A 23,765-nucleotide genomic window follows, 5' to 3' on the forward strand; every position below is an offset into this window, starting at 1 on the left:
TCAGTATGGTATTTTACTAAAAACGAGCATATAAATGTTAACTTGTTTTACTATCTTAACTTACTCTTAAAAACTAATAATGAAGTCAGTGGAGGAGAAGGCTTAAGAACAGAGACTCTAGATAGTATCTGAGTTCAAATCTCAGGTTTAAACTTCTAGTCAACCTTGGCAAAGTTTCCCAATTCATGTTTTCTGTTGAAGAACTTACAGAATACAGTACTTGCATCAGAGGCTCTCACAGGAGGTTAGAAGGAGCATTTAAGAAAAGATTCTGACAACACATTCCATATGAACTATATATTCAAAGTTGATGAGCTTGAATGGATGCCCAGGAAAATTGGCATCAAATTTTCAAAATGGATTTTAGAGTTAAAGTCTATACTTTCTTTTTCCTGCAATACTGAATTCAGTGTTCTTACACATATAGTCAGTTTACTTCCTGGACACATAATTGCTCAAGCCAAATACCTTTTGGAAGCCCACCTTCAGCTCCTGTGTCCTAAGGGCATATACCATGGGGTTAAGGAATGGGGGTATGACAATATGCAGTACATTGAGGAGAACAGGAATGAGGGGAACCTTCTTCCTGCTAGGTGAGTGACAGATAATATAACTAGGGCTCTGTAGTAAAACATAATGAGGATGAGGTGGGAGCTGCAGGTACTGAGGGCCTTAGACATTGCCTCAGAACAGTTCAGCCTCAGCACTGAGCGGATAATCAGAGCATAGGAAGCACAGACCAGAATCAAGTCACTTCCACCCATAAACCAGACCAAAGCCAACTGGTAGAACCTGTTAACAGTGCTATCATCACAGGCCAGACTAATGACCCCCAAGTTAGAGCAAAGGCAGTGATCTATTTCATTCCTCGAGCAGTAATGTCTCTGGGCAGCTAGTACAGGCACTGGGATGGTTAACAGGCCACTCCTGAGCAGCACGGACACTGTGGCTTTGATGACAAAGGCTTCAGTAACTATGGCAGGATACTGGAGGGGAATTGGAATTGTTATATGGAATTTTGTTTTGTAAACAGCATGGTCAGATTAGCAGAATTGTAGCACTCTATTAGGACTCATGTTTTGATTCCTGCTCCTCTATACTTAACTAGCAAAGCTCATGTCCACTTCTTCACTTCACACCTACACTGTGGACCCTAATTCAGGTCTCTAGTCTAGAATTTGCTTAAATTAGGGCAGTCTCACCAACTTCACTATACAGGGAACACTGGAGAACTTCCTTACAGGCCTGCTCCTCAATAAGTTATTATCAATACTACTACTACTAATGAAATGTATGCTTGGTCATTTAGGTGGTGTTTGGAATCATATAACATTCTATTTCAATCTTGCTTGTTTCTATTAATTTCTGTGTGTAATCCTGGACATTCACGTTTTCACGTATAAAATGGTAACTATTTGGTAATACATGTGGTAACTACATACACTTTCTTAGAGCTATTAAGAAGTAAATTAGATGATCCATAAATATACACATATATCACTTACAGAATCCTTAGGCCATACAGCATATATTTTACTAGTACTGAGTTATTTGTTTAATTATATCATATTCTTAACACTGCCTCTGCAAATTACTAATGAACTTTATCTTATTTCAACTCAAGTTTTGTATCAGTTTTTCATTCTTTTTTTCCTCTTTTTTTCTTTTAAATGGAATTCTTCTGTGTAGCTCCAGTTGTTCTAAAATTCACTTTGCAGACCTGGCTGACCTTGAACTGCCTGCTTCTGCCTCCTAAATGCTGGGATTAAAGGTGTACATCACCATACTCAGATTTAGTTTCTTAATTGAATTAATGTTTTATATCTTTTATATTTTAACCTAATACAAGTAACTCTGTATTAAGCATTGTAAAGGGCAGAATACAGTAAGCTGCTACTTTCCACCAGATACTCAGAGGATCATTCATTAATTACAGAATGTTTTTCACAGAATATTCTATAGCTGTAGGCCTGGGATACTGGTGTTCTGTAGTTTAATGTTCCTTGGTCATATAAGAGTGGGGTATAGTGACATCTTTTGAGTTGTGCACATGGCTGTCCAAGAGAAGACACCATTCATAGTTTTTCATTTCTGTGATCACAGATATATGTTTCCATGTCCACATAATTATTGTTGACTATATAGCAATTTATGTGTATAATATAATCTAGTATTTCTTTAGTCAAAACCTGGAAATTAGGGTCAATCATAAATAAGCATTAGTTTAATAATATGGTCCTGACTTAATATTCCATCTCTATTTTTAAACATGACATTGTATAATAATATATTAATGTAGAACATAGTAAGTAGTATTTGTAGGGGGTAGTTCAGATGTTAAGTCCCTGTTCCACAATTGGTTCTTGATCAATCAGTAAAGATGCCAGGGAACAGTTGCTGGACAGACAAAAGAAGTGGAAGTTCTAGGTCTTCTCAGGTAGGCTAAGAGATGAAGAAAGTTTTTCACCATGCTTCAGAAAGAGAAAAGGTGAACAGCCTCCATGTGAAAGATTAGACACACAACTAAGTGGAGGGCAATTTTGGGTTGCTGAATAAGGAGAAGGTAACTGAGCAACTGAATATCTGTTGAGGACAGTTTTAGGGTGCTAAGATGGGAGGGAAAAGGGTATGAGATAGCCAAGGAAGGCTTAGAACCCAACAATGGAGCCAATAAGGCAGGTTTAAATTTAGTTATGTGTGTGTCTGTATTTTTTATTCCACAGATCTAATATTGAGGGCTGGTGGTGCAGTCTGCCTAGAGCTTAAAGTGGGTTAGCAAAAGCTATATGCTATAAGTATTAATGATTGTAATGATCACTATTATAATGTGGCTATAAAGTGGTCCCCACAAAAGGCTCATGGGATAATGACTTGGCCCTCAGTGCAGTATATTTAGGTAGACCTTTTTAGTATATATGTAGTCACTGTCTTTAGACACATCAGAAGAGGGCATCAGATCCCATTATCAATGGTTGTGAGACACCATGTGGTTGCTGGGAACTGAACTCAGGACCTCTGGAAGAGTGGTCAGTGTTCTTAACCATGGTGCCATCTCTCCAGCTTAGGAACTTCTGCTTTTAATTAGATGAGTTCTTGTTTTTTTAATTTACAAAAGACTCATTTATTTAATTTTATGTGTATGGGATGTTTTACCTGCCGGCATGTATGTGTATGTTAACAGAGGCCAGCATAGATCATTAGATCTACAGTAATTGGAGTTATAGATGGTTGTGGGCCACCATGTGGTGGCTGGAAGCCAAACCCATGTGCTCTGCAAGAGCAGTTCAGTCTCTTAACTGCTGAGACATCCATCTTTCCAGCTCCCTTAGGTGAGAGTTTTGAGATGTGATTTTATTACACTCTGGTTTTATCAGCAGATTCATCCACCGATGGATTTATAATTTGATAGAACTATTGGGAGGTGACAGAGACCATGTCTTACTCATCATTATAGTTTCAGCATATTAGTACAAAGCCAAATTTCTCTTTCTCTATGTTTATCACTTTCTCTTTCATGAATATGCTCTTGCATGTATGTCCTTAGTTCCTTCTGATCTATTGTTTCTTCTTTATTCTACAAATGTCTATGAATATTGAAGCTTTGTAGATATAGATGAGATCCTAATAATCTACACATTGAGCAGCAGCATCTCAGATTCACTGATGCCAGTGTGCTGGTGATTTGGAGTCATCTGCACGTGCATGTACAGAAACAGTCGGAAGGATTCCTCTGGGTTCTGAGCTGGTGATCTCTGGAGACTGGCTCTGCTGGGGTTTTTTTCTGTCTAACCAAATCAGATACCCTCTACAGAATTCTGGGGAAGAAGCTGTCTCCTGATCCAAAGGACTCTAAGATGATGTACAAATATCTCCCTACTCCACTACAGAACCTATACCACATGTGGAGAAAGAACTTTCTCTTCAGCTTTGGCTAAATTTCTGAGTTTTTTGGTTCTAGGGTTTTTAGCTTTTCTCTGCATGATGTAGATTCCAATAGAATCTTTTATGTCATCTGGGGAGTGAGCTATACTAAATTTACTTATTTTGATATCTTGCTGTATTGTGCAGAAGTGGGAATAGAGTTATTTTCCCCTAGAATATTAAAGTAGCCTAAACTGTTGAAATACTAAAAGCAAGCATATTAAAAATTACAAATTAAAGTTGCTTAAAACAGTCTCACTGTTACAGAAGTAGGATTCATTATAACTTTACTCGCTTTAATAGAAGAAACATACCAAAATAATTTAAAAATAAAAAATTAGAACCAACTTAGTCATTATTACTTTATAAATTTATGCATATTGATTCCTATTTTTTCCTCTCATACTTCAGATATAGTTCACTTTTTTTCACACACTGACCTGTATTTCAAATTTTGATCCATTGTTCATTGTGGAGTTTCACTAAGTTTTTTTTTTTTTTTTTTTTTTTTTTTGCTAAAATATCATTTCTCTTGTTTGGTGGCTTTTTTTGCACAGAAGACAAGTTCCTCACTCACTTTATCTTAGGTGACTTAGCACCTGGAAGCCTAAGCCATAAAATGATTTAGAAACATTTGTGTGTGTGTGTTGTGTTTGTGTGTGTTGAATGTGCACATGTATGAGCATGTGCTTGTACTTGTGCAGAGATCAGAGGACATTTCCCTACCCTGTCCTGTCACTCTTTGCCTTACTCCCTTGATGATGGCTGTCTTTTCCTAAACCTAGAAGTAAGGCTAGTGACTAGCAAGCTTCAGTGATACTCTTGTCTCAACCTCCATAGTGTTGGGATTGTAGACTTCAAGGACCATGCCTGGTTTTTTAAATGCATAACAACCACTTTTACAACTGAGTTATCTCCTAAGTCCTTAGATTTTTTAAAAAAATCCAGAGACAGAATTAAAGACAGTTCCTGTGTGCTCAAGCCAACATGGACTTGGAATTTTTGTTGTTTGTAATGTAGTGTGGTGTGTCTTATAGACAAAAATTAGATTTTGCATCTGGATCTACAACTAGTTTTTGTTTGCTTAATTATATGCCCTCATGAACACTTTTTTGCCTGTGTATCTTCATGTGTGTAGAGGTGCACATGTATGCATTAATGGGGAGATTCAATGTCAACTTCAGTTGTTTTTCCTCAGGAGTCATCCATCTGTTTTGGTGAGACAGACTTTCACTGAGACGTGGGGCTTGCTGAAGAGTGAGGCAGGTCTCTAGCAAATCCTAGTGACCCTCCTGTCTTCACCTTTAAGCAATGGTAGTGAAGTACATGTCAGAACATACAGCTTCTTATGTGCATGTGGAGCTCAAATCAAAACCTGAAGTGCTTTACAGACAGTTATCTCTCCAGCTCCTAGACATAGAACAAACAAAACCTGGAAACAAAAGATTTCATTGAAATATAGGTACTTTAATTTATAGCCCTAGGGTAGTTATGAAATATACAGCTAACTTGATAGTATAAGAATGTAGATGTCTGTAGATTCTCTTGCTGTTGCTGTGATTTCAGAAAGTAGATGACAGAAGTTACTGAACAGAAATATTTGCAGAATTAAAACTTTTAAAAGTGCTGGGCCATCGTAGAACATACCTTTAATCCCAGCAATCTGGAGGCAAAGGTAGATGGATCTCTGAGTTTGAGACCAGCCTGGTCTACAGAGTGAGTTCCAGGACAGCCAGGGTTACACACAAAAACTCTGTCTCGAAAAACCAAAGGAAATCAAACCAGTCGAGCGGAGCCAAGCTGAACCGAACCAAACCAAACCAAACCAAACCAAACCAAACCAAACCAAACCAAACCAAACCAAACCAAACCAAACCAAACCAAACCAAACCAAACAACCACCAACCCCTCTAAAACCCCTAAAATACTAACCAACCAACCAACCAACCAACCAACCAACCAACCAACCAACCAGCCAGCCAGCCAGCCAGCCAAACAACCCAAAACCCCAGACAAACAAACAAACAAACAGACAAAAACCGAGACAACAAACCCTAAAACCAAAACAAGAATCAAGCAAGCAAACAAATAACAAATTAAAACAATAAATGCTTAAAAGCTGTTGTCTAGTTACTGTCCAAAGTGGCCATAGAAAGTTACATGTCTCCACATGGAGCTGTTTCCCTTATGGTTTTAAGAGGACATACTTCATTCCTTTATATTTTATGTAATTTTCATTTTTTTAAAATATGTGATTCCATATAGACCGATTTTGTTATAGTGTATATTGTCTATTTTGACTCTTACATGTTTAGAAATACTTCTTTATTTATTTTCATGAACCTTTATTATTTCAGAGCATTAATTTATTCTATTGCAAGCTTCGTACATATCTTTCTTCTAGAATGACTTTTAAAAATATCCTCCATTCTGATTTTACAAAACTGTCAATCATTTGTTACTTTCTATGGAATTTGGTTCTCTTATTTTATTCAGATCTTTCAAATGCCAAGAATGTTTTTATCTTAAAACCCTCATTTTAATTTTAAATATCCTTATAGTTTTGCTCTTTAGGCATCTGGAATTTTTATGTGTTTACCTAATGAATTGGTAAATAATCTTATTCTCTCACAGAAATAGCCTAGTCAAATATCCCAATGTCATTAATTGGATAGATTGTTTTCTTCCATTGGATTGACACTGTAACCTCCAAGTATATTTCTATTAGTTGCTTGTGTCTCTGTTAAGTTGTACTGATTCCTTCACTAACAGTAATTAGTACTGATTTTGTGTTTCTCTGCTGGGCACTATGTTAAGCAGTCTGTACAGCATATTTGATTTAATTCTGATAAGAATTATAAAGTATGGATAATTCGACAGTACCGATCATGCCAAATTTTTAAGATATAATAAACTAGTCTTTAAAAAATCAGTAACAAAATGTCGGAGGCCTAGGAAACTGAAGAGTGCTTCTTAGGTGGTAATATATAAACTAGATTTTCAAAGGAAAAAGATTTATGGATGTGAGGAAAGTACTTGCCAAAAGCCAGGAAAACGGGAAAATTCAGGTTCTGGAGAGCAGGTTACACTGTAAATTAGGCTTGACAATGTGTCTAAAACTGAAAAAAAAGTACTGTAGGATTATGGAAGTTTTTCCATGTTTAAAAAATTTTGACTTTATCATATAAGTTGTTAGATCTATTTAAAAAACCATTGGGACTGGGGAGATGGTGCCTTGGGCAATATTAGATATGAAGGTAGGCAGACCTGGGGTCAAATTTCCAGAACTCATGCAAGTAGTTGGGCATTTCTGTAAGCACCTGTAACTCCAGCATTGGGAGGTGGAACAGGAAGCTCACTCATGGACATACATACACACACACACACACACACACACACACACACACACACACACACACACACATTCATATATGCATGCATACACTGCACCTCCATACCTCACATACAACAAAACAAATCAAACCACAGTTAGCATTTTGTCACCAAGGCTGTATCAGATCTGTAGAATGTGAAGGGTGAGCCAGGGAAGCATTGCCTAGCATGGGAGGAACAAGTGAATGGTCAAAGCTGGGAAGCGTTCTGTAGAATATGCGTGTGTGTATGAGCTCCAGACACTGCCTAGGTGTGGTCAGGGACACTTGTTTGTATTTTCAATGCTAATGTGGGAAATGGAGGAGTGACATTATTCATTTGTAAGTCACTGTGATCTTTGCTCATCTACCAGAGCCCACAGCTGGCTTTTCCTCCTGTCTCTCCATTATTTTTAGTCTTCACAGGAAGAATTCAAAAGCAAGCATGCTTGGAACTAACTTCACCATCATCCATCCAACTGTGTTCATCCTACTTGGAATCCCAGGACTGGAGCAGTACCACACCTGGCTCTCTATCCCTTTTTGTTTCATGTACATTGTTGCAGTCTTGGGAAATGGAACCGTCATCCTTGTTGTCCTGAGTGAAAGCACCCACCATGAGCCCATGTATGTCTTTCTATCCATGCTGGCTGGCACTGACATCCTCCTGTCAATCACCACTGTGCCTAAGGCCTTGTCTATCTTTTGGTTCCATTCAGGGGAGATCCCCTTTGATGCCTGCATTGCTCAGATGTTTTTCATTCACATTGCTTTTGTGGCTGAGTCGGGAATCCTTCTGGCCATGGCATTTGACCGCTATGTGGCAATTTGTACTCCTCTGAGATACTCTGCCGTCCTAACACCTATGGCAATTGGAAAAATGAACCTAGCCATCTGGGGACAGAGCATTGGGACAATTTTTCCTATCATATTCCTGCTGAGGAGGCTGTCCTACTGCAGGACCATTGTCATTCCACACTCATACTGTGAGTATATTGGTGTAGCCAGATTGGCTTGTGCTGACATCACTGTAAATATCTGGTATCGTTTCTCAGTGCCAATGGCTTCAGTTTTGGTAGATGTTGCAGTCATTAGTATTTCTTATACGTTCATCCTCCAGGCTGTGTTTAGACTCCCTTCCCAGAATGCCAGGCACAAGGCGCTCAACACCTGTGGGTCTCACATTGGTGTCATTCTCTTCTTCTTCATACCATCATTTTTTACTTTTCTTACTCATAGTTTTGGCAAGAACTTCCCCCACCATGTGCACATCCTTCTGGCAAATCTCTATGTGTTAGTTCCCCCATGCTTAATCCTGTCCTCTATGGTGCTAAGACTAAGCAAATTAGGGACAGCATGACTCACATGTTGTCTGTTATGTGGAAGTCTTAAGAGTGGTCGCAGTTTACTGTCTCAGAGAGAAAAGGAGAGGAAGAGGGAAAGGAAGAGGGAGAGGGAGAGGGAGAGGGAGGAATAGATGAAAAGAGAGTGAGAGTGAGAGAGAGAGAGAGAGAGAGAGAGAGAGAGAGAGAGAGAGAGAGAGAGAAAGAGAGAGAGAGAGAGAGAAAGAGAGGGGGGGGAGGGGAGTGAGGGAGAAAAAACTTACCAATGAGTTCCTATGTTCAAGAACTGTGTTATCTGTTTCAGAAAGCAAATGAGTACTGGCTTAAAAATATATATGGAAGTAAATTGTGGTTCTATTATATTCTGATTGTGAGGTATAGGGAGTTCATTTCTTTTGTAAATTTAATTTTAACGTATAAAATAAAACCTCTTTACCTATCTTTTAAGCTTATTCTGAGGATGAATTTAAATGTATGAACCACGTGGTATAAAGCCTGGCATTATATAGGTTCTCAGTAGCTGTAATTCTAGCTTGAAGCATGTTGACTGAAAAAGATTTCATTGGTTTTATCTATGTGAGACTTGCAGCACGGACAGAGGCCTCTCTTCTCTCTCATGTTTGCCTGTTCAGACTCCACTGTGTCTGTCATCTTCTCCAGAATCATGGCTGCCATCACTACACAGCTCCAGGAACGTAAAATTGGTGAAAACATCAGTGTGCCTTGAAATACACCAAAGTGTTTAAATATGTTAAGGTTGAGATTGATTGTATTGATATGTAAGGGAATTTGAGCATAGTTTTATATAAAAAAATCCACTTCTTCATTTAGCAAGTGGGTCATGTGAGAAAGCATAGGCACAGTCTATAGAGTGCTCAGTATCTGGGCTGAATGCCTGCACAGGGAACAAATACAATAGGATCATACTGGTTATATAAAAATAACTGCTATTTAACTAAACGTTCTGATTCTAGGTCCTTTATAGTTTTTCCCCCTCATCAGTTGTCCGGCTATAATTTGACAAAATCAGCTGTCTGGCTTTAAATCCCATTGACAATGATGATTTCCAAATTAATAATTCTAGCTTAGTCTTTCCCTTTGATATCCACATTCATAAATTCAACCCTTTCTTTTTTGTAACTAAATTCCATCCTTGGCAATTTCATGTATTATATATAATACATTCGATTGTTTTCACCCCTATTTTTGTTTTAAGTTTAAAAACTAAAAAAAATCCCACATATATGGGTGTTTGTACCTACACGTATGTCTGTGCACTCTTTGCATGCCTTGTACCCACAGAGGCCAGAAGACAGTGTCAGATCCTTTAGAACTGTAGTTACAGATTGTGCTGCCTGGGAACTGAACCCAAGGCTTCTTGTAAGTGTGGCTAGTATTCTTAACGGCTGAACCATCTCTCCAGCATCTCAGTCTTTATTACATCCTGCAATTTTCTGAATTCCAGTCCTTTTCTCATGCCTATGGATGCTTGTGTTCATGAGTTCAGAACTACCATGGTGGTGGGCTCAGCAGTATAGAAAGTTAAGATTCTATAGAGAGCACCATCACTGTCTTCAGTTAGAGTAGACCATCTCTAGGCATTTCCCCCGTTGTGTTTTGCAGGCAATTCAGAATAAACATGTCTACATTAGAAAGGAAAGATCAGACTACACTGTGTAACAGATCATAAAATTTCAGGAGATTTAGCAAAAGAAATGTCACTGCTATTTTATTTAAAATGTTGATTTTGGCAATATTTTTTTTGTGTAGTGACTACTTTGGTTAAAATGTTTCACCTTTAGTCTCATGTTCTTGAACATGCAGTCTTCTTTCTGATGCTAACATGCTGGACTAAGAGTTATAGCATTTTTTCTCCCCCATTTTGAATCAGTGTCTTGCTATGTAATCCAAGTTGGTCTTGAACTCTCGACGTAGGCTGGGCTGGCCTCAAAATTGCAACCTTGAGTGCTGAGATTACACCTATGCCTGACTTTATATTAATTTTTAATAGTTCAATATTTTTTAGTTGAGCTGTTGGTTTCATTGGCAAGATATGTTTATTAGATCCCCAGGAGACCTCTCATGGTTTGATTTCACTGTGTGCCAATCAGCACCCTGCCAATGTTCTTTATAGACATAATTCTTAACTTTTCACTATTTCCCCCTTGTTAGCCTTTGTGTTTAATTTGTAACTTACTGGAGGATAATTTGGAATAATAATGACTTATTAAGACCTTTGCTGATAATTGCCTCATATGAAGTATGTATTAGTTTTCACACATATAACACACACTTCTCCTTAAGGTATTTTATTTAATTAAGAAGTTTAGTTGGGATAGTTTTGCTTGAAGCGTTGGAAAAAGAAAACTTATTCTGAACAGAAAAGGTACTACTGGCTTTTGATAGTGTCGGAAATGAATCTGCACAAGCCAAGAACTGTGAGGGGAACAGTCAGATTCTCCTAGGGCTTGCAGAATTATTTCCAGAAGATACACAGCCTTGTTCTTGCCTTTGTTTGAGCATCAAGAAATTTATTTATTGATTCTACCTGAGGACCCAGATATGCTACTCCTGGGCATATACTCAAAAGATGTTCCAACATATAACAGGGACACATGCTCTACTATGTTCATAGCAGCCTTATTTATAATAGCCAGAAGCTGAAAAGAACCCAGATGTCCTTCAACAGAGGAATGGATACAGAAAATTTGGTTTATTTACACAATGGAGTATTACTCAGCTATTAAAAACACCAATTTCATGAAATTCTTAGGTAAATTGATGGAACTTGAAAATATCATCCTGAGTGAGGTAACCCAGTTGCAAAAGAACATACATAGTATGCACACACCGGTATGTGTATATTAGCCAAGAAGAAGCTCTGAATACACATGATGCAACTCGCAGACCATATTCAGCCCAAGAAGAAAGATTACCCAAAGTGTGGATGCTACTGTCCTACTCAGTAGTGGGAAGAGAATTATCTTTAGGAAGTAGAGGGAGAAAGGGATTTAGGAAGGAGAAAGAAGAGGAAGAAAAAAGGGGACCAGTTCAGATGAAAGAAGGAGATGGAGAAGTACAGAGGACAAGGGAATTGAAGGTAGGTATGTAGCAGTGGAGGAGGGAAAACAGGGGGTAGCCCTTGAAAGTCCCAGATGCCAGGGACCAATGAGGTTCCCAGAACCCAACAGGGGGACATTAGTAAAAAAAAATCCCCAACAAAGTGGACATAGAACCTACAGAGACCATATCCAGTGAATAGGCATGGACCCCATTTGAGGAATGGGGCCTCCACCCACCTCAAAAATATTAATCCAGAATTTCTCCTGTCAAAAGGAAATGCAGGGTAAAAAAGTGGAGAAGAAATGGAAAGAAAGGCCATCCAGAGATGCCCCATGTAGGATCCATCCCATCTGCTGACACCAGACCCAGCCACTATTGCTGAAGCCAAGAAGTGCTTACTATCAGAAGCCTGGTATAGCTGTCTCCTGAGAGGCTCTGCCAGGGCAGGACCAATACAGATGTGGATGTACTCAGCCAAACATTGGAATGAGCATGGGGACCTCAATGACGAAGTTAGGGCAAGGACTGTAGAAACTGAAGGGGTAGCAACCTCATAGGAAGAACAACAATATCAACCAACCAGACCTCCTCCCATCAAAGCTCCCAGGGACTAAACCACCAACCAAAGAGTACACATGGGGTATCCATGGCTCCAGCTGGATATGTAGCAGAGGACTGCTTTATCTGACATCACTGGGAGGGAAGTCCCTTGGTTCTGTGGAGGCTTGATGACCCAGGTTAGGGGAACTCTAGGGTGCTGAGGCAGGAGTGGTTGGGCTGGTGGGGAAGCACCTTAATAGAGGCAGTTGGAAGGGAGGAGGGGATAGGGGGCTTGTGGATGGGAATCTGGGAAGAAGGATAACATTTGAAATGCAAATAAACAAAATAACCAATAAAAGAATTGAAAAAAAGAAAAAAAAACAAAGAAATGCATTTCAGACTTCTGACCTTCAGAACCAGAGGGATGTAAAGACATATTGTTTCAAGCTACTAAGTCTTGAGTCCATCTTTTTTCCTGCTGAGAAAGTGACCGGTTACTTATATATCTTTTCTGCCCAGTTCTATTCATTTAGCTACTCAGAAATTAGCCAGTACACATCATCAACCTTTTCTTTCCTAACATATCTTCTGCTGCGAGTTTAGGAGGCAGATGGTCTGATCTCACAGGACACCCCTGAACCAACTGTCTCCCTATTGTCACTAAGCTCTCTTCAGTTTCTGTCATAACCTGGCAACTGTTAAAATTCCATGCCCATCAATTGGTTATTCATCTACTTACTTCCAGCCATAAACAGGGTAAGAAATTTAGAACACACAATCCTTTTAACCTCCAGCCATGTAGGATAAAAGTTTCTAGGAAGCTATGAGGGACTTTGCAATCTCTCCTCTAGATGGGGCCACATGACTGACTATGGGGAAGTACAGGTAGAAGCAATTAACAAGTGCCTCTTCCACATTAAAGTCATTGTTCATCTTGCAGATTCTGTGACCCCTGGAGGAAGACAGTGGTATTTGAAGTGAAAGGGTTTTAGAAGTGCATTAGAGGCTCTCGGACTCATCCATCCTTTTTTAGGGTCTGACTACGAGTGGCTGTGCTACTGTCCCAAACCATGTAGTTCTGATTTCCTCAGAATTCTTATCATTCTTCTACAATAGGGAGTGCCACTAACAGTCACTCATCCCGAAAGATCACAAACTTTTACATTGTGTGTGTGTCTGTGTGTGTGTGTCTGTGTTAGTGAACAGCATAGTGTTTTATTGCCCTAAGCAACTTGAACATTTTAATTATTGTTTCTGAATTATTCTGATTCATGGAACTGTTGTGTGCCAAAAAATATTATTTTACTAACAGGAATTTCAGAGGACAGGGCTGTTGCACTGTGGGCACCAGAACACTGCCCACAAATGTAATTGTTATTGTGTGCTTCACCAAGTGCACTACTGGACTAGCCAGGATGGTTTCACTATTCATCTTTACCAGCTAGCTCTTAAGTCTTGGAGGCTGAAATTACATATCCTGGATGATGCACCTATCGCTCTGGGAGACAATGCGACTTTACCCTACGGATACATGAACATGGCTCTCAAATTCACCCATCCTCATTTAAGGGCTGATTACCCGTGGCTGTGCTCCAGTTTTTTATTTCCATGTGACATTCTGTACTAAACCACGTCATTAACATTTACAGACTGTTTCACAGGCAGCTCACTGTAGATGATCCATCAATGTCTTTGAAGAATACTCTTGTTCACAGCTCTCTCTCTCTCTCCCTCCCTCCCTTCTTCCCTCTCTCCTTCCCTCCCTCCCTCCTCCTCCCCTCTCTCTCTGTATGTTCAAATAGGTCTCTATAATTTCAGGCTATCTTCAGACATAAGATTATCCTTCTTATGCATCCCGGTTGTTGTGATTTCAGGTCTGCACTGGTCCATTCACCTACATTATTTTTACCTACTGGGAAATACAGCATCTTTGCTTTCTTTGATCACTTTGAAGCATCCATAGTGAATTTGTTGAGTAGGTACAGAAATAGGCACTCAATGCCAGACACCCTGTTTTGTTCATAGTTTCACTAGAGTTAAAAATATTAATATATTTTAATGCTATAAAAGGGAATATGGAATAATTTTTAGCATGTTTTGAATTTTATTGCAAGTAAATTACTATTCCATGGAATTCACATTTAGACATAGGCTTTTCTATTTTCTTTCTCTTTCTTTATCCAAATCCCCACCCTCTTTCTCATTTTGCTCTGGTGTTAAGGATCCTATCTAAGCTCCAGGCATACTAAGCACACTCTAACACAGAGCTAATCCTCAACTGCTTCTTGGTTTTCTGAACAATGTGGTCACATAGAGAAGTATCAACTCTGTCTTTGTACAGATGAGGAAAGAAATCTGAGAAGTTGGTGAATTGAAAATAACATAATTCTTTCTTGGCCTTGGGATTGTTGTTGACAAATAGAACAAGTTCTTCAATCAAATTAGAATGTATTGGTTTATAGGACAGAAAGAAAGGCTTAAAAAGTAGATATTTGATCATATCCTGCATAACCATATAACATTTCCATGTTGTCCTATCAGAAGGAGAACATGACCAATATATGTTGAGTGACTTAGAACATCATCTTTCATTCAGATGATATGTATGTGTATATCCTTTTCTAGGGCGTGGAATACAGATGTATTTTGACAGGATGGAATATGTAAGTGATGAGTCCTTTCTTTCATCCTCTTTCCTTACTGTTTTATATTACTTATACATGATATATTCTTATATATAAACTCTGATACATATAAAAAATGGCATCCTAATTTTGTACATCCAGTTGATTGACAGCTTAACTTCTTACCATTAAGGGGCTTCTTCACCTCAGTTCTAAATTGGAGTGCATCACATATAACATCAAATACTTAGGGAATATGGACAGCTCTTAGTGTCACTTTGAGGATGTTAGCAGAAATATTTCACTTTGGTCTAGGACAAGAAAGTTGGCTCAAAAAACTACAGCTGAGGAATGTGTTCTTTATATCTTGATCATTTTGATAAATCCCTGGTTACAATGATCATGTGACTTTTGTTATGCCTTGTTTGTCTTTGACAAAGAACTGACCCTATTCTTTGTTTATATTTAGAATGGTATAAAAGCATCTTGGGAAAAGAAATAAACCTGCGTCAGCACTTGCTGGAGTCATACTATAGAATTGTCTAACTGTCTTTTCTTTCTTTAATCCTCACTCTCTCTCCCTTGAGCCCTGTTGACTAACTGAGTGGGCTTGGTCAAGGGAGTAAAGGTGAAGAAATAGAATACCTAGAACATCTTCATTAACATTTGATAAGGCCCAGGAATTAGGATGTAAGAAAAGACAAGTGCAAATGGAAGATGCTTCCCTACCCCACAGCTTCTTCACATCAGAGTAAACGTCATGAACTGTCTCTACTTTTAGTTAGATCTAAACAGTTTTCTACATATGCTGGGAAAATAGCACATTTTGGGGGTAAATGAAATATTTGTCAGCATTAAGGTGAATATTTTCTGCTGTTTCCTAGTTGCAATCAATATGTGCTTATGAATGTTAGAATAGGTTATAGGCTTTTATATGTGTACTGGAATAAAGTGTAACTTTATAGACTCCCTGGGAGCATACAAACATCCACAAGGAATAATGTGACAGTTTACTAAACATAGGTCCCTTCTGAAAGGCAAAGTCACAGTTCTGCTGCTTGCTGGGGCTGGAACATGGCCCCTTCTTTTTTTCTATTACATGTTTTACTGTCTAAGCTTGGCTGTTCTGGAATTCTCTTTGTAGACTAGGCTATCCTTGAACTCAGAGACCTGCATGTTATTCTATTCTCAGTTCTGGGGTCAAAGTCTTGTATCACCACACCTGGACCTAAGCCTTTCTTTACTTGGAATTTTTTTCTGTACCAGGCTGGCCTTGAATTCAAAGATCTGCTTATCTCTGTCTCTTGGGATTAAATTCCAAAGTCTATGTCCTCCATTTCTGGATTGTAGTTCATTCCATATTCAAAGTCTAAATGAAAACAATAATCAAGTAATAATAACATCTAACATGAGATAATTATTCCTTGTTCAACGGCAAATACATAAATAATAATATTAGCTGTGTGAGATTTTGCCCCAAAGTCAATACTGTTTATCTTTCTGAACACAGGATTTAGGTCCATTGCACTTCCTTGCAATCTTTTATTACTTGAACCATACATGTTCTATCTTTCCTTTCTAAGCTTGCTGTTAGATCAAAATCTCTTCATGAGAGTAAACCAGAGGACAAAGTCTCTGTTAGGCTTTTCTGAGACTTGTTTTTTTTAATACAATCAATTGAAACTTCTCACTTAGGTAGGCTTTTCAGACAAAGGCAAAAAGAAGCAACACTCTTCACCAAAATATCAGTAGAACAATCTCCAGAATTCAAATCACCCTCAGCACCAATGTCTTTCATATTCTGAAGTAAAAATTTTTGTTTTCATTGGAGACTTATTTGTATCATGGGATGTTTTCTGGAAGCTGTCTGGTGAAAGGATGTGATGTTTTCCTGGAATGGACACTTGAGAGAACATGTAATAATTGGAAAGAGTATAAATATAAACCCAGTGAATGAAGGGGTTGCATTGGTTCACCTTGCAATTCTTCACTTTGGGCTTTGCTCACATGGTCTTCACTAATGACACCCTGGCATTGGTTTGCCTTGCCCTGCACCACTGATCTTTGTTTGTTGTGACTTCATAGACAGAAATACACCAAAGAACTTACCTTGCTGCTTTCATGGACTTGTGCTGATTGGTGGAGCTTCTCAGTTTCTTCTGGATCTAGCCACTGCTACTGGTTAATGAATAGACTGCCATTGCTAATTCATGTTTGGTGACACTTTTGACTGAACTGCTGATATCTGACAACAAATATTAGAATCACCCCCAAAGAACTACTTCTGAACAAGTCCATGTTCCTGTTGACCTATGAACCCTTTTTCCTCTCCATTTTTAGTTGGGGGAGGGGCTCTAAAAAGGATTGAAGCATTTAAGAAGCCTTCTTAAAGTAGGCTTTGAAAATCCTAAGCCTATAATATTCCTACTAGGATGGCTCATTAAGTTCCACTTAAAGAATGTTATGGCTTTCCAAATCTAAAGTCCCCAAATCCACATTCCTCCAAACAAAAACATAGTCAGGTTTATCCCAGCAATATCCAAATTCATGGTATCAATTTCTGTCTTAGTTAGGGTTTTCATTGCTGTGAAAACACACTATGACCAAGGCAACTTTTATAAAGGACAACATTTAACTGAGGCTGGATTACAGTTTCAGAGGTTCAGTCCATTAACATCATGGCAGGAAGCATGGCAGCATCCAGGCAGACACTGTAAGAAGAATCTGGGAATTTCACATCTTGATCTGATTGTCTCCCAGTCAGCTAAGAGAAAGGTCTTATAGCCCACCACCACTGTAACATACTTCCTTCAGCAAGGCTACACCTACTTTAAAAGACAACACATCCCAATAGTGTCACTCCTTGGCCCAAGTATATTCAATCATCTACATAATCACTACATAAGATCGATAAAGAATTGTGTTGGAATTTTGATAGGAATTGCATTGAATTTGTAGATTAATTTGATATTTTTTTTTACTATGTTAAGTCTACCAATCCATGATCATGAGAAATTTGTCTACCTTGTAGTAAAATTTTCAATTTCTTTCTTTAAAGACTTAAAGTTTTTGTTATATAAGCCTTTCACTTGCTTGGTTATGGTTACTTCAAGATATTTTATCATTTGTGACTACTATGAAGGGTATAGTTTCCTGACTTCTTTCTCTGTCTATTTGAATATAGGAGAGCTTCTGGTTTGTTTGTTTGTATGTTTTTTGAGTTACTCTTGTATGCAGCCACATTGCTGGAGGTGTTTGGGGTCAGTTATGGATACTATCATATGTAAATCAATATGGAAGTTCCTGAGAAAATTAGGACTCAGTATATATCAAGACCCAATTATACCAATCATAAGCATATACTCAAAGGATGTTCTATTCTACTACAATGACATTTTCTCAACCATGTTTTCTGTGGATATTAGCTGTTAAGTAAAGGATAATCACACTCCACTTCACAGACCCAAAGAGGCTAAGTAACAAGTAGGGCTCTAGGGCAGGATATACAGATCTCCCTGGTAAGAGGAAATAGTATAAATTTTGTGGGTAGATTGGGAGCCAGTGGGTATGAGCACAAGAGGGATCAGGTGGAGAATGGAGGCATGGAGGGTAAGAATACTTTGAAAAATGAATAGAAATGGGAAAACTTATGGGGTAATAAATAAACCTAGTACAGTGGAAACTTCCTGTAACCTATGAGGGTGACCCTAGGGAGGACTCTTAGTAGGGGAGGATACAGAGCCTCAGCCAGCCATATTCTGTAACCAGGAAAGGCTTCCAGTGGTGAGATTGGGACACCAACTCAGATACATAATTTTTGACTCACAACCTGTCCTGACTAAAAGATGTGTTGGGATAATGATGGCTTAGAGCATGCGAGAATCACCAACCAATAACTGGTCTAAATTGCAGCCCAAACCAGGAGATGAAGCCCCTTGCCAATACTGCCTGGATAGCTAGAAACTGGAAGGTGGTTGGCTCAGAGATCTGTGATAGAATCAAATATAAAAAAAGGAAATGACTCTTAATGATATTTTGTTATCCTCATAGATCTGTGTCTAGAACAATCATCATCAGAGAAGCTTTCTCCTGCAGGCTGGAGTTCTAAAAGCTTGGAGCAGATTCAGAGACCCTCAGCCAAACATTAGGCAGAGCCCAGGTAACTCTATGGAGGAAGAATTGTAGGACACAGAGAGGTTGAGAACACCATGAGAACATGGCTCACAGAATCAACTTAGCAGGGCTCATTGGGGCTCATTGAGAAAGAAGCAGCAATCCTGGAGCCTACATAGGTTTGCACTAGGTCCTCTCAACACACACTGTGGTTGTTTAACTTTGGATTCTTATGGCACTCCCAACAGTGGGAAATTGGGGGTGTCTGGCTCTTTTGCCTGCTTTTAGCATTTTTTTTTCTTTTACTGGGTGGCCTCACCCAGCCCTGTTATGAGGGTTTATACTTAGTCTTATTATACCCTATTATATATTTGGTTGCTATACCTGGGGGACTGTTCTTTTCTGAAGGGAAACATCAGAGCAGTGCATAAGGTCAGGGGCTAGGGGACGTATGTGTGGGGAACTGGAAGAAGTTGAGCAAATTTCTGAAGCAAATGCTCTGAGAAAACGAAGATTAGGGGGCTATTTCTGCGAAATAACATGTTTAAAGTTTTGTTAGATTTAGTCATTAGTTGTGTGATTGTTTTCCTTGTTAGTAGACAAACTTGGGATGTCACTGTATACCTTTGTTGAACTTGTAGGGGAAACAAGGCTATGTTATTGGATTGATTTATGTTGGAGCTTTTTCTCCAGACATCATAGGAGTCATGATTTAGAGTTTTCTAAGACCCTCCTCTGTCTTCTTACTCAATCTTCAATATTTTGGGCCCACTTTTACTCTTTACTGATATAAGAGTTACAAATGATATCACAAAAATGCCTTGAATTTTCTTTCTGTGCTACTTTAGTAATTAATAGGCTGAAACAGTTTTACTGCTTTTCTTAGTATTAGATCATCAGTGTTGGTTTGTAGGTGAGCAGAATGCAAGAATTGCGAAGTCATGGAAATATCTACCCAAAGATAGACCTGGGAGGATAAGCAGTTTAGCAGTTAGAACTTCTCTAGGCAGACCTTGAGATGACAGTGCATATAACCATGAAAGTAAGTAAGAGCTACAATCAAGACACAATAGAAAGCACAGATGTCCAAAACTTTGAAGATATGTGGAGGAAAGAGAGTTCCCCAGTAAGCAGAGCTAACAAAAAGAGATGTCCTGTGGACGGTACCCAAGGAAACCATGGGAATGGGGCTCTCTCAGTCCTTTGGATTTTATAACATATACCGTTGATGATGAACATAGAGCTTCAAGTCTGTGCTTCTCTTGCTGGGTTTTGATCTCGCTAATGTCCCTCCGTCCTTTCTGAAATGAGAATGTTTGTTCTCTACCATTGCATTTTGGAAGTATGTAATTTTTTTAAACTTTATTTTAAAAAACAAAGATAAAAGAAAAAGAATTTTAAACATTTTTGTATAAATGTATACAAATACAATTGTGTCAGTGCTTGGCTTTTTTTCCTTTTTTTAAGGTTTGATACTCTGCATTAAGGTCTTACTAGTTACAATGAGCAAAAAGTACATGTAAAACAGGGTGTAAACCGGAATTAGTCAACATTTTCTTGGTGTGTAAAGATTGATCATGACTTTTTTGTTTTGTTTTGTTTTCTTTTCTTTTCTTTTTTTCTTGAACTTCACACAGTCTGTGAGTTGTTTCTGGGGCAGTCTGAGCCTCTGGGGTTAGCATCCTACTATCAGTGACTGCATATTATGTCTGTTCTTTTGTGACTGGGTTATCTCACTCAGGATGATATTTTCTAGAGGCAGCCATTTTCTTAAGAATTTGGTTAAGTCTTTGTTTCTGGTGGCTGAGTAGTATTCCATTGTGTATATGTACCACAATTTTTGTATCCATTCATCTTCTGAAGGACATCTGGGTTCCTTCCAGCTTCTGGCTATTATAAATAGAGCCACTATGAACATTGTGGTGCATGTATCTTTGTTGTATATTAAAGTGTCTCTGGGGTACATGCCCAGAAGTGGAATAGCTGGATCTTCAGGTACTACTATGTACAATTTTCTGAGGAATCGCTAGACTGATTTCCAGAGTGGTTGTATCAGTTTACAACCCCACCAACAGTGGAGAAGTGTTCCTCTTTCTCCACAACATTGCCAGTATCTGCTGTCATCTGAGTTTTGGATCTTGGCCAATCTGACTGGTGTGAGGTAGAATCTCAGGGTTGTTTTTATTTGCATTTCCCTGATGGCTAAGAATGTAATTTTCTTTATGGTTATTTTTGAGTTCATGACAAGAGTCTTCCCTGAGTCTCAAGGGGGACTTGGAACTTTGAGAAATGTTTAGGAACTCCTGAAAGTCTATGGCATTTTTCATTAGGAGATGGATATACATTTTGCATTATAAGATGGACATGGGTCTATGAGCATTAGGCATAAAATGGTGAAGTTAAAGTTTGATGGTTCTTCCCAAAAAGCTCATGTGTTGAAGGCATGGTTCGTAGCTCATGGAAATATTGAGAGGTAATTGGATTATGAAAGTACTAACATCATCAACAAATTTATCTATTGATAAGTTCATAGATGCATTATATCTTGGGAAATGGTGGCTAGTTAAAACATGTAGGTTACTTGAAGCATGGACTTGAAAGGTGTTGTCCATAAACCTTTACCACTCTCTACTTTCTAAAGTTCATGAAATGACCAACTTTCTCATACATGTCATTTTACTCTGATACTTCTGCCTTGCCACAGACATGAAAGCAATGGAGCTAGCTGAAATTAAAAGTCAAGTAATTCCTCCTAAAGTTGTTTCTCTCAAATCCTTTGTCACAATGATGGAATATGAGCAACATAGTCTTAGTAGGACTGAAGAACATCAGAGAAATGCACAATGTAAAATTTTGCCTTATCCTCACAGGATGCCTGAGACAACTTACTGACATTTCCAAAATAAAGATGATTCAACTCCTTAACTGCCAATAGTCTTAACTTCTCACATTTTGGTTTTCAAATTACTGGCACAGTTGTTTTTTTTTCCCAGAGTCTATCATAATGCCATGCTATTGTGTCAGAAAATCTTCTCCTGTACATACATTGTCCTGAGCCAGTATTTCACCTTTGTTACTCATACTTGGATATTTAAACAGGTAACAAATTTAGTCTATTAGTTCTCTGTTTTAGCCAATCATCACTTTCCTATAGAACTTCTGTTGTTTTTTATGGAGCCAGTGAATATTGAATTCCATAGAACTTTTATATTTCACCAGAGAAGTTCAAGTAGAGTGTTTTATATTTTTAATACTTTCATTTATTCTTTGTAGAGCTCCAAAGCAAATTAATTCATGAGTTTGTGAACTGAAGAAAGAAACCTCGTCCAACTCTTAGTAGACAGTTGTACAGAGGGAGTCCTTGGAGAGGATTTAAAAGTACTATAGTTTATAGTGATGGAGAATTGCTTCGGGTTTCTTTTTTTTCCTCAAGAATTGAAGAATTCTTATCTGGGACCAGAGACCATGGCTATGTCCAAATTTTCATTTTCTAGAAATTTCTCTTTAATTTTTTGTTTTGTAATGTTACATTCCACAAAAGACATTTTAGAATTGAAACATTTCTTCTCCTCAAAATAAAAAGAAAAACTCATTTTTTCACAGGAATATTTTTCTATTTTATACATGAACTTCATACAAACTTCTGTCTTTTTTGGTCTTTTTTGAAGGGAAATGTAGAGTTAGTGGATATGGGATAGAAGAGAGGTAAGAAGGATTTTAAGGAGTGGATGGAGGGGAGAATGTTATTGTTATATAAGAGAACAAAAATAAAAGGACAAAAAGGGATAAAACCCCCTTTTGGTTTCTCTTCACTGTAGATATAAATTGGAGAATAAGTTACACTTAGTCTTATTTTAGTGTTTGGCAGGTTTTCAGAGTCCAACTGTTTGTCCTGTGGTTAAACACAGCACTTGCACACGGTTCCAATGCTTTTCCAAAGTATCTACCAGGGCCTGTGATTATGCTTCAGTCATATCATCTAAATATTCACACTTCTGATAGATTGCAGTTAATCACTTTCTGTCCCACAGTCAAGTTGTAATCATGAACATATTCCTCTTTTTGTTCAAATGTTTTTGTTTAGATTATTTACATTTATATTAGATATATGAGTGCCTTGTCTGTTTGTACTTTTAGGTACCAAGTGCATACTCAAACATTCCAGAAGAAGGTATCAGACTCCCTGGGACTGCAATTAAACAGAGCTGTGTTTAAGTGGGTGCTGGGAATCAAATTCTGGTCCTCTACAAGAACAAGTGCTTTTAACCACTGAGTCATCTCTGTGGCTTCCATCTTCCTCTTCCCAAAGGTTGTAGAATTGACTATTACACTACTGCCATTCACCTCTACAGCCATGCTCTAATGGGAATTTTATTAAAAAATGAGTATATTTAATCTTACCTTATTTTATTATCTTAACTTACTTTTGAAAACTAATAACAAGGAGCATAGGTTAAGAGGAGAGATTGTGGTGATGATTTAGGTTCAAAACTCATGTTTTAACTTCCTAGTCAGCCTTGGGAAAGTTTCCCAGCTCATTTTCCACCTCCACAGAACTTAGAAAGAATAGTAGTTGTGGGACAGCATAGGCTATCACTGGCAGTAAGAAGGAATGTTTGCAAAAAGCTTCCAGCAGCACTTTGCAGAAACAGTGTACCATCTAAAGTAGATAAACTTGAGTAGATGCCCCTGGAGTTGTGGTAGAATTTTAACAACGTGTTTGGGGGTTAAAATCTATACTTTCCTTTTCTTGGAATACTGAATTCAAAGTTATTTCATATATAGTGAGT

General features: G+C 38.2%; 1 protein-coding gene and 1 pseudogene across 2 annotated transcripts; one reads left to right on the top strand and one right to left on the bottom strand.

Moving 5' to 3' along the window:
* Positions 1–432: 432 nt before the first annotated feature.
* On the bottom strand, positions 433–989 carry LOC308418124 (olfactory receptor 56B34-like; annotated as a pseudogene). Its single transcript has one exon. The product of its transcript is annotated as an olfactory receptor 56B34-like (transcript).
* Positions 990–7,737: 6,748 nt separating this feature from the next.
* Positions 7,738–8,652, top strand: LOC308418109 (olfactory receptor 52B2-like; the record flags this gene model as incomplete). Its single annotated transcript, XM_080913435.1, has 1 exon — positions 7,738–8,652. One exon carries the CDS (start codon positions 7,738–7,740, stop codon positions 8,650–8,652), a length of 915 nt encoding a protein of 304 aa, XP_080769561.1.
* Positions 8,653–23,765: the final 15,113 nt, after the last annotated feature.

The sequence above is a fragment of the Micromys minutus genome, assembly GCF_963924665.1.
Source record: "Micromys minutus genome assembly, chromosome: 2".
Classification (NCBI taxonomy): Eukaryota; Metazoa; Chordata; class Mammalia; order Rodentia; family Muridae; genus Micromys; species Micromys minutus.